Here is a 17,360-nt window from a genome sequence, read left to right on the forward strand (position 1 = left end):
CACTTGTTTTCTTTCCTGTCTCCACATCACAGATCTAATCCTAAGACTAGTATATCCTACCTTCACTGTCTCATCCATCACTGCTCCTCTTTATAAATTACCTTCCTTTCAAACTCACCCTCATTCCACCACCACATTCTTTTTTACTAATCCAGACCAACCGGCAACCTCTTTTCCCCGGTGATACAGAAGAAACAGCTGTGTCCTAATTACAGTGTTAATTTTTTTTCTCATTTTGTATTTTTTTGTTCAATGATGCCTAAGTATTATTAATAATAAAAACAAAGATCATGAATCACAATAAAAGCATTTTTGTTTTCCTTTTTTGTACATCATGTCTGCAACATTCTCACACAGTACATCTTTAACTTTATAAATTCCAGTAAAAAAGACATGAGACCATAAAACATTTTGTCCTTGAAACTATCTGGCATAATGTTAAATACAGTAGCATGAACTCGGTCCTTTAGCAGAAAATAGGTCATACTGTTGAATCATTTAAGAAGATTACCACATAAAATCCCACCTCACATTTTATTGTAATTACTTACCTACTTCTACTTGAAATGGAAACCCAGAACTCCAAAAACAGTAATTGAGTAAATACTCAATTACTGTTCTTAAGTACAATGTTGAGGTAGTTGTGCTTTTCCTTCAACTTTCTACTACATTTCAGCTAGAAATATTGACCTTTTTACTATTTTTTGCACAAAAAAATCATTTGATACTTTGATTTTTCCTGATAATACATACGTATGTACCTAGTTACTTCAGTAGAAACTTAATAAATGAATACTTTTACTACTGTTACAAGTGTTTTTATAGTGTGGTGTTACTTAAACTTCAGTAAAGAAACAACACTTATTTACCACCGCACTTAGGTGAAGTTGTGAATGCAGGGCTTTTATCTGAAAATACAGTGTTTTTACGTTGATACATTGCTAGTTTAACTTAAAGATAAAGATCTTAATACTTCTTCCAAAGGTGCTGCGATATAATAACAATGCCATCTGTTTGGAAGAAGTTCTCAAATACTTTACTATGTTATTAAAACTACCAATACAAACAAAGTGCAGAAATACAACATCTGTTAGAAGCATGTAATGCCAAATATTGTATGTCTTAACCTTATGACATGTTTTCAGACCACCTTGTTAGACTATTTTAAATTGTTAACTTTAATCATTGAACCACCAAGGGTGTATTAATGCTGCATGCTCCCAACTCAGGTCCCAGAGTTGAAAGATCGTTCTTTCGACTTCGGTGTATTTTGAGCTTTGAGATTGCCCGCTGCCAGCGGGGCGGAGCATAAAAAAAAAAGATTTCCCACGATTTCCAAACATTTCCTATGAACATTTCACGTCATTTGTATCTGGCCTGTGAGGTCCAATAGAAAGAGGAGACAGCCAACGTTAGACCTGTAGACCAGACAGCTTCCTTTCTTTAACTGTCTATGCTTGCTCTACACTGAAACGAAACGCCATCTTGAATATAAAGGGGGTTTAAACCAGGAGATAACCTAAAAAGGGGGCATTGGCTGAGATAAACTGTTATTTTTGTCTGTGTCTAAATCCTCCCGGGTTTCTCTTGAACAGTTCTAGTTATGTCTTTGGGCGTTTATAAAAAAATAAAGGCGCATACGTGAGGAAATCAGCAAGGCACTTGTTAGCCTCTACCCAGCTAGCAAGGGGAGGACAGGGGACTTGAGGCTTATTTTTTCCGTAGCCGAAGTTGTTTATGTTATTCCAAACGGACATGTCCTCTTCAAACCCAGGTAAATTTCAATAAAAGTCACAAGTGACAATTTAGCTAGTCACATAGTACGTTACTGCGCAACTGTTCATCGGTTTTGGGCATTTTCTCACGCAGAGCGAAAGCGGACAATTTCCTAAAGATAGCGTGACAGCATCAGCTAAGTTAGCTTAGTAGCCAAGCAAATGCCACAGCATGGCTAGCTGGTTATTGCATAATTTAGCGTAGTGTTAGCTTGTCAAAATGCTAGCCAGCTACATTAGCGGATAACTCACTGTTAAATTGTGATATTTGTGCATGGTCAAATAGGGTAACCACATCTAAATTAGCTAGCTAACTTAACAGTTACGTTACCATGCTGCGGTTGGCTAGCTCGCTTTATTTGTTTTTAGGTAATGTGGCTCACAAGATTGATATCTGTGTGTAACAGTAGCTTAGTGCCGTGGTTCTTTTAGTATCAAACACGAATTAAGAATATTTCAGAATCAGTTTTATTTGCCAGGTATGAGGACACATACGATACACATACTGCTTTGGATTATACATTGCTCACAGTGTGCTTACTCATACAAAACAAACAACAAAAACAAACAATATATACACACTATAACAGAAACAACATTTTGAAGATGTTGAATACACAGATTGTGAAATAAAACCAATGTCAGTTGTGTGCGTTAAAGCTTTTTGGCCTAGTTTTATGGCCTGATTTGGTTTAGTTTTATTTTGAGTGCTTCAGGCTCAATAGGAAATCTCCTGCCATCCCTGATACATTTTGTCTCTCTATGCCTCTGTTATTAATAGAGTTACCAGACCCAAATCTGGGTATGGGTGCAAGTGGGACCCAAGGAAGTGGCAGTGCTGTTGTACCAAAACGGACCAATAAAAGAGCTGCGTAAGTGTGTGGTGGTCACCTTTGTGCTGATATGTCAGTCTTGTGTTGTGCAAATTTGCTGACTGGATTTGTTTTTGAAACTTGTGGTCAAAATTCTTATGAGAACATTTGTGTGAAACTACTGATGTGTCTCTCTTCTCCTTATTACAGGCCGGACTTTGATGATGATGATGATGATGATGATGAAGGAAACAAGTTGTTCAGGTACATTTGTCTGTCTGTTATGTCATAAAGCAAGATGAGGTGGTATACAATGTTGTAGCAATGTTTTCTGTTTTTTTCTCAGGTGTGACGATGAAACAGGAGGCGGGAATGACAAAGAGCGCTTTGCCAGGTGGGAGGACGAATTATGAGAAATAGATGTGTGTGGAGGGGGTGTTGGGGAGCAACACTTTTGATACACCGGTTTCCCCCCAATGCTGCTCTCCCTTTCCTTTCAAAGTTTTGTTTTTCCTCTTACACGTTTTTTATTTGGTTGTGATTTTGGGCCTGTGTTTTAGTGGGTTGGTTTCATTTCCAGGTTTTTGGAAGAAGATCAGAGTTGTGCAGATAAGGAAAAACAAGCCAGGTATGGCCTGTACCACTGTGGAAGGCTCCCTCTCCTGCTTGTATCCATATTAATATTGAATGCAGTGATCAAATACTATCTTGTCCTGCTAGGACCCCAGCTCATTGTCATTTTGCCAGCACACAATTACTGGTATATTTCGCAGCTGTATGCATCTGTTTTGGTGCCTGTCAGAATGTTATGCTTCTTTGCCCAAGTCAGCTGGTTGTATTTCTCAGCCCACCACTGTTTATGTTTAACTAACTGCTACGCTGTGTGTGACTCAGGGACTTTTTACACTCTGGTAATCCTTTCCTTTTGAGCAACTGTCCTCTCTCGTTTCTCTCCCCCCACTCAGGACATCTGAGTGATCTTTCTCTTTCTGCATTTGCTCTCTTTTGTCACACCAACTGGCCTCGAAAGACCAGACTCTTTCTTTCTCACTATCATTTTTCATAGATAATTGATTTATAGTTTTGTGTGTCTATTATTTCTCTCACCTTCTCTCATTCCCACCTCTTCATCCTGGTTGGCATACTTACATTGCAGCATTAACTCTAAACTCTACTCCATGTTGTCCACCTGCCCGTCTGTTTCCCCCATCTCGATCCCTCCTATTCTGTCCACCTCTGCCACCCTCCCTCCCTCGTTTTCCTTGCTTCAGGGAGAACCACAGTGAGATTGAAAGGCGGAGACGGAACAAGATGACTGCCTACATAACAGAATTGTCAGACATGGTGCCCACCTGCAGTGCACTAGCACGGAAACCAGACAAACTAACCATTCTGCGAATGGCCGTGTCCCATATGAAGTCTCTGAGAGGAAGTGGCAATACCAACTCAGATGGGTCGTACAAACCTTCCTTTCTCACTGACCAGGTATGAGCAACTGAGAAGTTGAGAAATGAGATGTGTAATATACATTTTTTTTCTACTTAATTCTGGAGAAATCTTAGAACTTGCTGAAGGCATGTTCAAAGTAGGCAGCAACTTTGAACATGGCAGTATACAACAATATTTTAGTAAGTAATGCTGACAGCAGACATTAGGGCTTTCAAGATTCTCCAAATCAACAATTCAATTTGACTTGTGATTTTAAGGACACGATCCTGTTAAATTTTTGATAAAAATTGTGGGTGTTTTTTTAACAGGGTGGCAATGCCACAAAAACTGCTACTAGATGGTTGAAGGGTGCTTTGTAGGGCTGCACAATTAATACAATTTTAATCACAATCACGAATTTGCGTGATTGAGCAATATTTTAAATGTGTCATTCCATTCATAGAACGCTCCAGGTTTTTGCAAAGCCAATCTACCGCGCCGTAAACCACTGTCTGATCAGATGCCAGTCAGAGTTGTTCCCTGCACCGCACATCTTAGTTTCTAGATGTAGACAGCCACAGAGGACAGAGTAACGTGAGGAAAATTCCACAACAGGTAGCAGTCAGTTATACGTCGGTCACAAGGTTTACCAGTTTACTAGTAAACGCAACATTGCATAACATGGAGAGACACAGTGGCGACAGCGCTGGTCTACATTTCTGCTATTGCGGCGGCCATGGCAAATAAAACACAGAAGAAGTTATTGAATGCAACTAACTTCAGGTTGTTGAGTAATAGCGTGTGCGACGGAGCCTGCTGGACCTGGAAGAGAGATGTGACCCATGGCCAGAATATTATAGTTCATAAAAATGCAGCGCAGTGACAATACAGACATTTCATACCCACGACGTGTATAACTCTGCTGACCCGCCATTCGACCCGTGCTGGACCCATTCATAATGAGTCAACCGTCACTCTGTGAGTAGCGCATACGCTTCAGTCCATTGCTCTTTCCCTAGCTCTTTTCATCAGTTATTGTTGAAAACAAGTGAAGGCGTTTTTTTTTTTTTAAATATAAATTTATCCTAGGCTATTTATTTCAGATAATTTTCATTTACATGTGTTGCAGCTGTATGTATGTACAACATACAATTTCAACATAATAGCAATGTAGCACAATATGGATGTGAAAGCGAGTATAAATAGCCTATGTGACTTTAAAATTTGTTTTGGTTAAATTCAACAAATAATCGTGATAATTAATCGTGATCTCAATATTGATCAAAATAATTGGGATTATCATTTTTGCCATAATTGTGCAGCCCTAGTGCTTTGGAACAACAGTTTGAGTTTCTCAGAGTTTACAAGGTGCAATTGAAAGTACCATAGTTTAAGGAGGTTCACCTGATGGCACCATTGTATCCTGTTGGGGCCCACATGCTTTGTTTGTTTACATAACTTACTCACGGGGGAAGGCAAAATGGTGTCCCACCGTTGACTTCAAGAAATCAGGATGACTTTCTGGGTTCTGTTGTTTCTCAGTCAACTCTCATGCTACCAGACGGTAAACTACTCTGTCAGTTGTTGTTTTCTACAGACATGCAGTGCAAGTAGGTGGGGGTGGAGGGAGAAGAAAATACTTGGGGAATCACCAATTCTGCTTTTGATTTTAAAAGTCAAAATCAAAAGATCATAAAATAAAAATCGGGACACCCCTAATAACATACAGAACAAGCACCTGAAGGTTTTAAAAAATATACATATTTGTTTTTTAAAAGATTTAAAAACAGACTTTTAGACTGCTTAATGATAGATTATTTGTCCTTACTGCCATCTGTCTATAGGAACTGAAGCACCTCATCCTGGAAGCAGCTGACGGCTTCCTGTTTGTGGTGTCATGTGAGACTGGCCGCATTGTTTACGTCTCTGACTCCCTGACACCCGTCCTCAATCAGGCGCAGTCTGAATGGCTCGGCTCCTCCCTTTATGATCAGCTTCACCCAGATGACACAGAAAAGCTAAGAGAGCAGCTCTCTACTGCAGAGAATAACAACACTGGTAAAATGCAACACATATACTAAATATGCTGACAGTGGTATTACTATTAATCTCAAAAGCGTCTCTTCAGTCTGTATAAAAAAATTATGACAAATGATCCCATCAAAAGACATTTAATAAGTCAATTGTGTCTCTTAACATTTAAAGGGAGGATGTTGGACTTGAAGACGGGAACAGTGAAAAAGGAAGGCCAGCAGTCGTCAGCCAGAATGAGTATGGGAGCCCGTCGGTCATTCATTTGCAGAATGAGGTGAGACTCCTACTACAGTTAATTATCTACTTCATTATTTATATTGATGTATGTCTCAATGCATACATTTTCCATGTGGTGGTCTGTGTGTATTTGCAGGTGTGGTTCTTGTCCCGTGGAACCGTTGTCAATGAACAGACTAAACTTCCTTAGGAATAGAAACAGGTGACCAAAACCAAAACTTTTTTCCCTTTGCTTTTATTTTCTTTTTAATTTTTTCATTACTATGCAGAAGATAAGCATACCTGGAGTAACCAAGTAGCAATAAGATGCACGTAATTACAAAAATATTTCTGGCATAGACTGATTTTGTAATATATGCTATCATTTTTTCCTTCACCTTAGGAATGGTTTGGGTACAGCCAAGGAAGGGGAACCCCAGTATGTTGTGGTCCACTGTACAGGATACATCAAGTCCTGGCCCCCTTCAGGTAAAACTAGTCATTTTCCAAGGGTTGGCCATTTACAGCTATCTGTTAAATTTGCGTCATAATATGGCCAGTACCTGTGAATGATGCTGAATCTTTTACATGAGTTACTCTGTGGCCTGTGTTAACACATTTTTTTGCACGTCTTTTTCAGGAGTATCTTTAACAGACGATGAATCAGAAAACACTCTGGGGAATCGCTACTGTCTGGTTGCAATTGGGAGATTACAGGTATGATGGATGCCTTGTGTGTAGAGATATGCACTGAAAGCTAGTTGAGAAATGACAATTTTTAACTAATCATTTAAGTTCATTATTGAGTAGTATATGTTTGATACAAGAAAACAAAGTTGTGTAATTGTGTAAATGTAACCTTTGTTTGGGTCTTTCTTAACTACAAATTTGTATTTAGATCTAACAAACAGCAGTGATATTTCACCCTTATATTAACAATCTAAGAATAAACTCACCTTTACTTTTGTTGGGGGAGACATGTATTTGGAAAACGCATATCTATCTCAAGGCAGTATTTCATGGTCACAATCTGCAGTATTATCGGAAGTGGATTATGGTTACAGTTGAAATTATTTTTGTCTGTTAGCATATGGGGTGGCAGTAGCCACTCACTTTGAAAGTATCTCACTTGTTTTCATCAATTAAACATCATGATTGTAGCTTATTATGCTTATGCTAAAATTGTGTTTCATTTTTTTGTTTTTTGTTTTCTTCTGTCTTTAGGTGACTTGCTGCCCAGGTGACACAGACATTAACAGTATCAGTGTTCCAGTGGAGTTCATCTCACGCCATAACTGCCAGGGCATGTTCACCTTCGTAGACCACCGTTGCATGACCGCTGTCGACTACCAGCCCCAGGTAAGACTCCCAGGTGGCGGAAATGTCAGGGACAGACAGCATCCTCTAAAAAACTTTGCGTCAGAAGTTGGTCTTAATGTCTTCTGAGCTAATGGTAGTGCTTTTACAGTACTATCTGCTGTGTTGCAGGAATTATTGGGGAAAAATATTCTCGAGTTTGCCCACCCTGAAGACCAGGGCTTACTGAGAGACAGCTTCCAACAGGTAGGATTGTCCAAAAAAGATTTCTGTTTTTTTCTTGTGTTTGAAAACCATGTGAATGTGTTAACATGCACTTAAAAGAATAAAAAAATAGATTACTACATGTAGCAACTTTTTAATCAGAATAAATCAGACAGAAAGTAACCTCCTATAAGTCTAAATCAGCCACTTTCTACAGATTAAAAGTTAACTATTGGTAAAGTGGTAGCCCAGAGTTGTGAACCGTGGTCAAAACAATCATACTAAAAATAACTGAGCGTGTTGAACAATGTTGTAATCTTATGTTACCCACCAAGGAGAATAAGATAGTGTTATAGACCCAGCATTAGCAGCTACTTGCTTGTCAACCAGCACATTTACAGTAGGCTCCAAAGCACTTTTTCTCTTCGGTCCCCCTACAGGTTGGAAGATGAATTGTCCATTACTGTTACTGTTACCATTATTCTTATGTCTCCATTTAAACAAGTAAATGAACCACTGAAACAATTTTGGTAACATCATTTTAAGGTACAAAAGAATCTTTGGCGTTGGATTGATTGATATTGTAATCAATCAGTATCAATAAATAAGGTCTCTGTTGCATTACTGTGTTGCAACGTGGCATGTAATCAATGACAAAACGATGCCATAAAGCAGAAAAAAAGGTGTACTACGTTTACTGAGTATAACACCCCCCCTCCAAAAAAGAAAAAAGAATCAAGGTTTGTATCAAATTGTGGGTCAAAAATTGTGCTACGAACTGAATCATGGGTTTTGGTGTATTGTTACAACCCTAGTTAGCTTATATCTACCTCTGTGTTTCTTGTGTGCATGTAAACCTACAGCTTATTGATTATGAAAACACCTCATTTTAACTTTGGCATGTTGGATTATTCTCCACAGGTGGTGAAGCTGAAGGGTCAGGTTCTGTCAGTGATGTTTCGGTTTCGCTCCAAATCGAGAGAATGGATCTGGATGAGAACCAGCTCCTTCACCTTCCAGAACCCATTCTCAGAGGACATTGAGTATATCATCTGTACCAATGTCAATGTTAAGTGAGTCATACACTGACTTTACCAATTCCCATGATTATGTAACATAATTACAAAATCAAACACAGCACATAATGAAACTATTGATTTCTTGAAAACTGTTGTGAAAGATCCCTCTGTCTGAATGCTTACCTATTGCCCACAATCCCCAGTTCCTCTTACACCCTTACAACAACCTCCTTTTAATAATCCACACACTGATCAATCTCTCCCTACACCTCTCCTCTGAACCCATCTCTGATTGTGGGGCAGTAGAAACTCGACTCAGGACCCCCTCACTCCCATCTCCTCCCCAGGGGGTTCGCTGCCCCCCTCCCTGGGTCAGAGCAGCCCAAACTGCCCTGCTGTAATGCTCAGCCCTGGACAGGTGGCCGCCAGGTGAGACAAGGCCTGGCCTGACTATCCTCCCCCTGCATGGGAGAACAGGGGCTGCTTCTTCATGGGAGACACTACTGCTGTTTCTAGCAAACTACAGTCCTTCTGTTTTTGTTTTGATATTTCCTACTCTGGGTGATTCTTCTCTCCAATGTATTTGTCTCTGTTCTCCTGTAGCATTAGAAAAATAGTGCTGTTTTCTAATACGAAGCATGTCTAGTAGTTAGTAGTGAATATGGACTTTTACCACAGTTGGAGTAGCATGTTAGCGGTATGTGTTTGTACAAATGACCTTTTGTCACTGTCTTCCTCCTTTATCTTTATTTCTCTTTTATGTTGCCATAGTGACCGGTGACGGGTTAAGTGCTGTTTTGTCAGCAGGTGTTTGGGCTTTTTCACTCAACAGTGAATGGGCATTGAAATGGGAATGAGACTTTTTTTAGACACACTCTCTTTTTCTGTTTCCATTTGCAGGCAGTTACAGCAGCAGCAGGCCGAGCTTGAGGGAAGTGGAGCCAGAGATGGTCTATATGAGGCAGGACCAATCACCCACTCACAGGTTAGAACATGCATGTATGGGAAACATTAAAAAAAAAAAAAATTTTATAGGTAATTTCATTGTGACACAGGGTCTCATTCTCAAGACAGACTTATATGTTTGATTGAAGCATAGATTAATTTTTGTTTCTCCTGGGTCCCTTGCTGTAATAATTGGCCAGGCCTATTTTATGGAAAAAGTGTCAGGATGTTGATTTTTTTATTTTATTTTTATTGCTAAGCAAGAAAAAAGAACCGGATGTTGGGAGGGACCCATTATCACAACTCAACTGGCTGCTGTTCATGCTTAAAGGTGCAATATGAAATACTGCTAGTTAGACAGCTAGTGTTTAAAATAGTTACTGCAGTAAACATTCAAAATACTGAAGAGTCTAACATAGCCAGACATTGCTTTACAGCACAGCGGAGTTGCTAACATTAGATGCAGGCTATGTAGACAGTCATAAAAGCCTGTGCTTATGCAGACCCAACTGACAGACACACTTTTTCTGCTTAGAGTTACAGTAGGAACCGCTAAAAATAACCATATTGACGCTAAACAGAATACACGTTGTAAACAGACGTGGCCCGCTTGTCTGGTCCTCCGGTAACATTAGCAGTTAGCAGGGATACCATGGCGGCATTAGCCAGGTCTCGGGATCACTTTACTGGCGGTGTCTCAATTGTTTTTGCAAGTAACCAACTCGGGTACTCTAGCTATATAATTAAAAGTGAGTACACAAATGTTGAAATGACATAACGTGCCTTTCCATTGCTCGGTAAATAAGCCTGAAGCTAATTCTTACCTGTTCAGGAGGAAATTAACCAACTCTGCGTCCTTTTGGGCTCTAAGCTGAAACTAGTCTCGCTTTACCAGACCCTTCTCCAAAGTGCGCTGAAGGAGGGTCTGGCTACTCCACATAGAATTCAGGGATGGGAGGGAAACATGCTCTGGTTTATTGGCATTTCTTTAAACCAATCAGAATTGTCGTGGGTGTTGCTAAACTCCGCACAGATTGGTGGTCCCCAGATGTCGGTGCAGCCAGTGACGGCGGCAGTGTCAGACCACAGCAAGAGCCTTGAGAAGCAAGAGCTCTACCCCTCTCTTTTCCAAGGCCCAGATCAGACCAAGGGCCTGCCCTCCACCTCCATTGCCACCACACAGATCTACCCTCCAGCCAATAACTTCCCTGCTGGTCGTTCAAATGATGCATACAGGTAGGAAGTCTTCTTTATGTATACATGTCTGTTCATGTGTTTACTTCAGAATCAGAAATACTTTGTTGATTCCCGAAGGGAAATTTTGTGTTAAAGTTGCAAGTAGTATATAAATATCAGAGTAAATAATAGAAATATGACGAGTGTGGATATGTACGGTATTTACCTAGTTAAAGGAATGTTATGATACAGTATTTACACAATTAAGGAATGTAATGGTGAACAGCAATTATGAATAAGTAGTAGCAGCAAAGTATTGTACGTGACAATTTAAGCCTGTGTTATTGCACAAAACAGATAAAATTGTCCAGTTTAAAACTAACTAATTGTCTGTGTGTCAGACACTTTGAGGGAGGAGTTATAATTTTGGGGGAGTAAGTCTTGCACTGAAAGGGCTCCTGTGTTTGAGCTGTAAGCCATGGAGTGGGTGGGAGACATGTAATTAGGTGTAGATGTACGCCTAATGACTGTACATGCACACCTGATTGGTTGAAACACTCCCCTCTGGCAGGAGGCTTCTGTCCATCAAATCCTCCCGCCATAAAAGGTTTTCTTTCCAACAGCAGTTGTTGGCCCTGGACCCCCCACTGACACTCTTAACCCCCTACCCACAGTCACTACACATTACATTAACACACGTCATGGACCATTATCCCTGACCATTTCATATGTTGTATATACTGCTAACTTTAATACGTCCCCTGATTAATATTTTTGCACACCCTACACAAACCGTACACTCTTCTTTTCCTTTAAAAAAGGAAAGTTATACACATTAGTAGTATCTTTCTTTATTTGCTGCTAAACTTGAATTCACAATAGCTTTTGGCATTTCCTTACATTGGTATATGGGGGAACAGTTTTTTTATGTTGCATTTTGCCCAATATATGATCACTGCTTTAACTTTTGTCGGCAGGTCAGTCAACATGACTGCACAGATGGCACAGCCAGCCCACTCGGCAGGGCAGATGCTTGCTCAAATGTCTCGGCAGAATGGAGCCCCTCAGTCAGTTCCCCCCTCCAGTACTGGCAGCCCCCTCCATGGAGGACCAGCAGGAGGATGGCCTGCAGCTGGAGTTAGACCACAGTTTAATAACCAGGTAAGCCAGTACAACAAGATTTATTATCTGACTTTGTTTTGTCTTTATTGGTATGTTTTAGTCAATCTTCATTCACAAATTATACTTTTGTCTGTCTATCCCAGTTATTAATAGGGCTGAGTACCGAATTCAATACTTTTTAAGCACAGACTGAATCGCCTCCTTAATATTGAGTATCAAAAAGTGCCTGGTCATTCAATACCAATCTTCAATACCTGAGGAGAATATCTCATGAGCATCAGTGAGCAGATAAGCATGCAGCTTCTGTAGCTGGGTTGGCTCAGTGGGTAGAGCAGGCGCACATACTTTTAGGATTATTCCTCGATGCAGAGGTCTAGGGTTTCAATCTGACCTGTGCCGATTTCCTGCATGTCTTCCCCTTCTCTTTCCCCTTTCTCTCCTAGCTGTCCTATTAAATAAAGGCAAAAAAGCCCAAACATAATCTTTAAAAAAAAAAAAGAGAAAAAAAAAAAAAAGCTGCATGCTTTTACCAAGACTTAATGATGTTTTTGATTGGTTGTCGTACAATACACTTTGTGGAGGCATGCAGGAAAACACTACGTTACACCGAGGCGGTAGACTGCCGTCGTCATACTCCGATTCTAGTCAGAATATGAGTCTGATACTGCTCCATTGGGCTGTGATTAAGGGGCGTTTCAACCAAACCAGGAAAGAAAATGGGCTCGTTCGAGATGAACTGCGCCTCGCCTGTAAAGTGGACGAGAGCAGGCGGCAGCGGGGACAAAAAGCTGCGGTAAAGCCGGACAGTTTTTAGCCGATTTCAGCCGCCTTCATGCTGATCAGGAAGTGACAAAAACACTTTTAGTGCGATTCGGATTTAATAAAATATAATCAGACCCACATATCAGCTGGTACACAGTCTCTAGTTGTTTTAATTATGACAGTAACTCAAATGTTCTACATGCAATCTGTTGCTGATTTTAATTAACAAACTGTAGATGATCAGTGATCTGAATGGATTTAGGCTCTCCGACTTCTAAACGTCACTATTAGCCACACAACGTGTGTTCTGTACAGAATAAGTCTTTATATCAGACAAATGGCAGTTAAAATAATTGCACAAATTATAAAACATTATTTGCGCAAATAATAAAAAACTTAGGACGGGCCTTGACATGTGCTGGTTTAAGCAGGGGAACCTTCCTTGCATGATTTCAAACCATGACGTTTTAGTGTATTACCAACAGTAACCTTGGAAACGGTGGTCCCAGCTCTTTTCAGGTCATTGACCAGCTCCTCCTGTGTAGTTCTGGGCTGATTTCTCACCTTTCTTAGGATCATTGAGACCCCACGAGGTGAGATCTTGCATGGAGCCCCAGTCCAAGGGAGATTGACAATTATGTTTAGCTTCTTCCATTTTCTAATGATTGCTCCAATAGTGGAACGTTTTTTTCACCAAGCTGCTTGGCAATTTCTCCGTAGCCCTTTCCAGCCTTGTGGAGGTGTACAATTTTGTCTCTAGTGTCTTTGGACAGCTCTTTGGTCTTGGCCATGTTAGTAGTTTGATTCTTACTGATTGTATGGGGTGGACAGGTGTCTTTATGCAGCTAACGACCTCAAACAAGTGCATCTAATTTAGGATAATAAATAGAGTGGAGGTGGACATTTTGAAGGAAGACTAACAGGTCTTTGAGGGTCACAATTTTAGCTGATAGACAGGTGTTCAAATATTTATTTGCAGCTGTATCATACAAATAAATAGTTAAAAAATTATACATTGTGATTTCTGGAATATTTTTATTTTTTTTTATATTATGTCTCTCACAGTGGACATGCACCTACGATGACAATTTCAGACCCCTCCATGATTTCTAAGTGGGAGAACTTGCAAAATAGCAGGGTTTTCAAATACTTATTTTCCTCACTGTATCTTTCTTCCAAAGACCTTGAAAAAGTCATCCATGCTTTTATCACTGCTCGGCTGGATTATTGTAATTCTTTATACATGGGTCTACATCAGAAATCTTTAAATCGCTTCCAGTTAGTCCAAAACGCAGCTGCTCCCCATTTGACTAAAACAAAAAAACGTGAACACATAACGCCAGTCTTTGCCTCCCCCCACTGGCTACCTGTCCGTTATAGGATAGATTTTAAGATTTTATTGCTTGTTTTTAAGGCCTTAAATGGTCTGGCGCCACCTAATCTGGCCGATCTTTTATGCAACCATTCTCCAGTCAGAACGCTGAGGTCAACCAATCAGCTGCTCTTGGACGTCCCTAGATGAAAGCTAAAAAATAAGGGCGATAGAGCCTTTGCAGAGGGCGCCCCCACTATATGGAACAATCTCCCCGTGCATATTAAAGCTGCACAGACCCTACAAACGTTGAAATCGCTGCTTAAGACGCACCTTTTTGCTGTAGCTTTTAACCCTCGTTAACCTGGATTCTGATGATTAAAGTGTTGTTTGTCTCCCTGTGATTCACTTTGGTTGTAGTCATTTTTTTTATACTTGTTATTTATGTATTTGACATCGACCCTGTTCAGCACTTTGGTCAACTGTTGTTGTTTTTAAATGTGCTATTGACCGGACCGTACTTCCAGATTTCAAATGTCATGGGCGAGGGTAAGTTCGGCTGCCATCCAGGCTGCAAAGACGGGCCTCACATGTGTCGTGTATTTTGAGAGGCTGCACTACAGTGTGCTTCACATACCCTATTTGTAAAGGAGTGAACATTTTCAAACGATACCCAGCCCTAGTTATCAATCACACGTTACTTATTTAACATCGACCACACCTACCTTCTATTCAGACTAAAGTCACTCTTCCTATTCTAACCAGCAGGTGGCTCCCCAGGCGGCAAAGACCATGTCTCCACAGTTTGCTCCCATGGGAGGATTTGGTGGTGGTTCTTCCAACTCCTTTGGCCAGATGCCTACAGGTGCTGCTCCCACCCCAACCAACAACACAAACTACCCACCCATTAATGCACGTGCCAGCCTCAACACCAATGGTTATGGTAGGTTATGTGCATTTGTGTGAATCTGTGTCTCTGTGTTATACTGGTGCATCCTCTCATCCTTCTGTACTTTTTCTCAGATGGCTCTCAGTCTGGGGCACAGTTCCCGTCTCGAGCAGCGGAAGCAGTGTGGCCCCAGTGGCAAGGCCAGCAGCACTCGCAGAGTAATGCAGAGCAGCATCCCCATACTCAGGGCAACCAGCAAGACATGTTTCCTGTGAGTGACACAAGCCTTATCTCTCAAACAATTTATTATCCCTCTTTTTGTCACTTAAAATATATCTCGTTGTCTCTTTTATTTTTATTCAGGATGTGTTGTCAATGTTGGACCAGCCTGCCAACTTTAACGGCAATGACTTTGAGATTCCCATCTACCCTTCGTTTGACCAGTGACCTGGTCAATACTTCTGAGCTGGTCTACCCCTTTGTCTTGAGTGTTTTTGCCCTCACTCTCTTATTTTATATAGCTCTTCTGCTCCTCTTTTCTTCCTGCTCCTGAGAGTAGCACTCTTCCCTTGCTTTGCATGGCTTAAATTGCACTGCCACAAGCCAGTTAAAGTTGGAGGGATATATCTGACTGCAGATATAAAGGGGAGGAAAATCAAGGATTTGCTACTGACTAAAAGATAATTATTTAATATTCAAGCCATTGTAAGAGAATTCTGCTACTAGACCTGCCCAAAGTGTGTGTGTGTGTGTGTGTGTGTGTGTGTGGTGTGTGTGTGTGTGTGTGTGTGGTGTGTGTGTGTGTGTGTGTGTGTGTGTGTGTGTGTGTGTGGTGTGTGTGTGTGTGTGTGTGTGTGTGTGTGTGTGTGTGTGTGTGTGTGTGTGTGTGTGTGTGTGTGTGTGTGTGTGTGTCAAAAAAACACTCTTTCACATTCACACCATGGCCTTTAATGGAAAGTGTATTTTGCTGTTTACCCTTTTAGCATGTAGACTAATCACTCCAGTCGTTGATTTAAACTCTCAGGAAATTGCAGGGATATACAGCTTTGATGATTTCATTTTTTATTCTCCGCTGTTGCAAGCAAACCAGCGCTGTCTGTGCTAACCTCACTCACAGTTTAAAATCCACAGGATGTCTCTGCATGTCAGCATCGCTTTCACAGTGTGTAGATTTATACTTACTGAATACAATTTTCTATGTACATTGATGGCTTCACTTATACATGTAATTATGTTGTGTCCTCTTAAGGATCATTTGAGGTTTTTTCTTCATTGAATGATGTCCTTTAGCAACAACAGACGCACAATGTTACAATGGCTACATAGTGTTGGTCTATGTACCCATTGTAAATGTATACAATCTATTTTGCTTTGCCTACATAAACATATATACAGTATGCATGTGTGTATGTATGTAAAATGGATGCATACAGTATCATTGTCAGCTGTTACACAGTCGTAGGGTTTCTGACTCGCTTGATATTCTTCTTTCTGTCTGCCCGCATTACCCTGTACCAAGTATGGGCTTTTTGTACTCCTTTTGTAAAAGATATCATACAGCAATAATTAACAAGCAGGAATTGTGTACTTTTTTAAAGCCATTCTTTATTTGTTGTCATAAATGTTTTCCTTGATTAATGTTGTTTTGAAATGGAGAGGTTTGATAGTAATGTTTGATTTAATTGAAAGGTTTCCCAAGTATTTGATTATTTGTGAAACTTTTGATGATCTCCTGAGCTCTTCATTGCCCTAGTCTGTATTTAATTAATGGTAAGAGCAGGGTATTCAGGATTAAAATGGAATAAACAGATCTTAAAACAATATGATCTTCAAGCGAGAATGCCCCAAAAAAAGAGCGCCCCCTCGTTTGTGACAAACATTTAGGTCTTTGTCAACAAGGTCCAACCACCTGTGTTATACAATCATTTTTGATAAGTTTGTATTGTAGAGGAATGTTGTAGTATGAAAGATAATGTTTCTCAAATATTTAGATTTTTAATATGTGGAATTAGTTTAAAGTTGACCCTTTTTATTACAGATCTTTATTGTGTGAAACAGTTGCACACTTATGAAAAATAATGTAATGTAAACCAATGTTGATAATTGTCCATCTTCAAGAAGATGGTATGTTGGTTACAATGTTGTCTTTATTGGTTGCTCTGTATCCAGGTTGTTTTTCTCATAGAAACACAAATATATACTGTATATGAAATGTTAAACCAGAGAAAGAAATGTTTGGTTTTTGTATTAAATTGTTGAAATTGAGGATGTTGTACAGTGTTTTGAATGGAACACGCTTCTTTTCAGCTGTGGTAGGTCATAGCAGTGCTAGTCAACATGTGGCATCAT

The 17,360-nt window shown here is 40.1% G+C and overlaps 1 protein-coding gene across 10 annotated transcripts; it reads left to right on the plus strand.

Moving 5' to 3' along the window:
• Positions 1-1,441: 1,441 nt before the first annotated feature.
• Positions 1,442-16,866, plus strand: arnt (aryl hydrocarbon receptor nuclear translocator). Of its 10 annotated transcripts, none has more exons than XM_032518896.1 (21): positions 1,442-1,774; positions 2,557-2,647; positions 2,798-2,851; positions 2,934-2,981; positions 3,168-3,215; positions 3,859-4,072; positions 5,860-6,073; positions 6,221-6,323; positions 6,423-6,488; positions 6,669-6,754; positions 6,906-6,982; positions 7,490-7,624; positions 7,754-7,828; positions 8,708-8,859; positions 9,109-9,234; positions 9,706-9,790; positions 10,784-10,986; positions 11,904-12,087; positions 14,888-15,065; positions 15,146-15,282; positions 15,375-16,866. In XM_032518896.1, the coding sequence occupies exons 1-21, from the start codon at positions 1,738-1,740 to the stop codon at positions 15,456-15,458; spliced, it is 2,397 nt and encodes a 798-aa protein (XP_032374787.1). In that variant the 5' UTR covers positions 1,442-1,737; the 3' UTR covers positions 15,459-16,866. The 10 variants fall into 10 exon arrangements, with proteins under 10 accessions (XP_032374787.1, XP_032374789.1, XP_032374790.1 ...); XM_032518898.1 differs by having other exon boundaries at positions 14,891-15,065; XM_032518899.1 differs by having other exon boundaries at positions 10,799-10,986.
• The last annotated feature ends 494 nt before the right edge of the window (positions 16,867-17,360 follow it).

Source organism: Etheostoma spectabile, chromosome 6, assembly GCF_008692095.1.
Source record: "Etheostoma spectabile isolate EspeVRDwgs_2016 chromosome 6, UIUC_Espe_1.0, whole genome shotgun sequence".
Classification (NCBI taxonomy): domain Eukaryota; kingdom Metazoa; phylum Chordata; class Actinopteri; order Perciformes; family Percidae; genus Etheostoma; species Etheostoma spectabile.

What these genes read in the sequence shown, in the direction of transcription:
- arnt (XM_032518896.1), top strand. Translation starts at nt 1,738, where the DNA reads ATGTTATTCCAAACGGACATGTCCTCTTCAAACCCAG. An exon ending in TTCCTTAGGAATAGAAACAG is followed by an intron (nt 6,489 to 6,668) that starts GTGACCAAAACC and finishes CCTTCACCTTAG; the next exon opens with GAATGGTTTGGGTACAGCCA. An exon ending in GACCAATCACCCACTCACAG is followed by an intron (nt 9,791 to 10,783) that starts GTTAGAACATGC and finishes AACTCCGCACAG; the next exon opens with ATTGGTGGTCCCCAGATGTC.